The 1,387-nt window shown below is 37.1% G+C and overlaps 1 protein-coding gene across 1 annotated transcript; it reads right to left on the bottom strand.

Moving 5' to 3' along the window:
- Positions 1–223: 223 nt before the first annotated feature.
- LOC136834137 (uncharacterized) lies at positions 224–646 on the bottom strand. Its single transcript, XM_067096397.1, has one exon. It carries the CDS (start codon positions 644–646, stop codon positions 224–226), a length of 423 nt encoding a protein of 140 aa, XP_066952498.1.
- Between the last annotated feature and the right edge of the window lie 741 nt (positions 647–1,387).

Genomic DNA, 1,387 nt, shown 5'->3' with positions numbered 1-1,387 from the left:
CTCAATGGGGGATGATTTGTGTTTATTTTGTCTTTATACCCCAGCAAAAAGTTGGTATGTCTCTCCAGCATCCATAGAATCGCCAATGCCTCTCTATCGAAGGTATTGTAATTTTCTCTGCCCTTTTAATGCTCGTGATGCAAAACAAATTGGTTTTTCATTCCCTGCATGAGAAACACGAGAAACCACTCCCCAGTAGCTATACTGCTCGCATCAGTTGTTACTAGAAATGGTCGATTCGATCGAACTTTGGATAAGCTAAAAGTTCATTAATAGTGAGTGAAATCTTTAATTCTTGAAAAGCTATTTCTTCCTCCTGTCCCCAATGAAAATCCAACTGTTTCCTCAATGAATCTAGTGGTCTTTGTATTTTACCAAAATCTTTTATGAATTTACGATAGTAGCCTGTGAGCCCGAGGAAACTGGCTGCTTCTTTTGCATTTTTCGGTTGGGGGAATTCTTTAATTGCTGCTACTTTATCTGCACAAGGCTTAAGGCCTTCAGATGTTACGATGTGCCCCAAAAATTCAACTTCCAGCTGAAAGAATCTACATTTGGTTGGATTAATTTTCATACCATGTCTCTTTAAAGCTTCTAAGACTTCAGTAATGTTCTTCTTATGTTCTTCTACTTTAGCCCCTATCATGATTATGTCGTCTAAGTATACAAACACTCTATGCTCTAATAGCGAATCTAATAACATAACACGTGAAAAATGGCAAGAGCGTTCTTTACTCCAAAAGGGAGGTAATTATATTCAAACAATTGATCATTAGCTATAAAGGCTGTCTTTTCTTTGCTACTCTCGTCTATAGGTATTTGATGATAACCTGACTTTAAATCCAAGGTAGTGAAGAATTTACTATCTCTGACCCTAATCAACAGTTCTTCGATAGAGGGCAATGGGAATGCATTGTCTTTTGTGATACTATTCAACTTTCTATAATCCATACATACCCTAAGAGAACATCCTTCTTTTTAACCATCATGATTGGCGAACATCACTTTCTCTAATTGTTCTTTTCTATTAACCATCATGATAACCAACTGGAATTCTATACTGTATGGCTTAATTGTTATCGGTGGTTGATCCCCAATATTTATAACAAAAGGAAAATTATTTATTTATCCAGAGAATCACATTGTCACTAATCAAGTGTTAACCTTGTTCCCTCAATTTATTAATGGGGTCTGATCATAACTAAGGTACTTCCGTAAGTTCCGTGCAGGTTTTGAACGACAAGAGGGTCTTGGTGCCACATATGACGGTCTCTCCTCCTCTGTGGGGATTGAAACATACTTCGATCCCCTTCCCATCTGTGCCAGCTATTATTATTTCATTCCTATCCACAAAATCAATTCCTAAAATAACCGAAATTCCTTCTAC

The sequence above is a fragment of the Macrobrachium rosenbergii genome, chromosome 53 (assembly GCF_040412425.1).
Source record: "Macrobrachium rosenbergii isolate ZJJX-2024 chromosome 53, ASM4041242v1, whole genome shotgun sequence".
Lineage (NCBI taxonomy): Eukaryota > Metazoa > Arthropoda > Malacostraca > Decapoda > Palaemonidae > Macrobrachium > Macrobrachium rosenbergii.
Note: the sequence above shows the minus strand (reverse complement) of the source record. Positions and strands in the feature narration are given on the sequence as shown.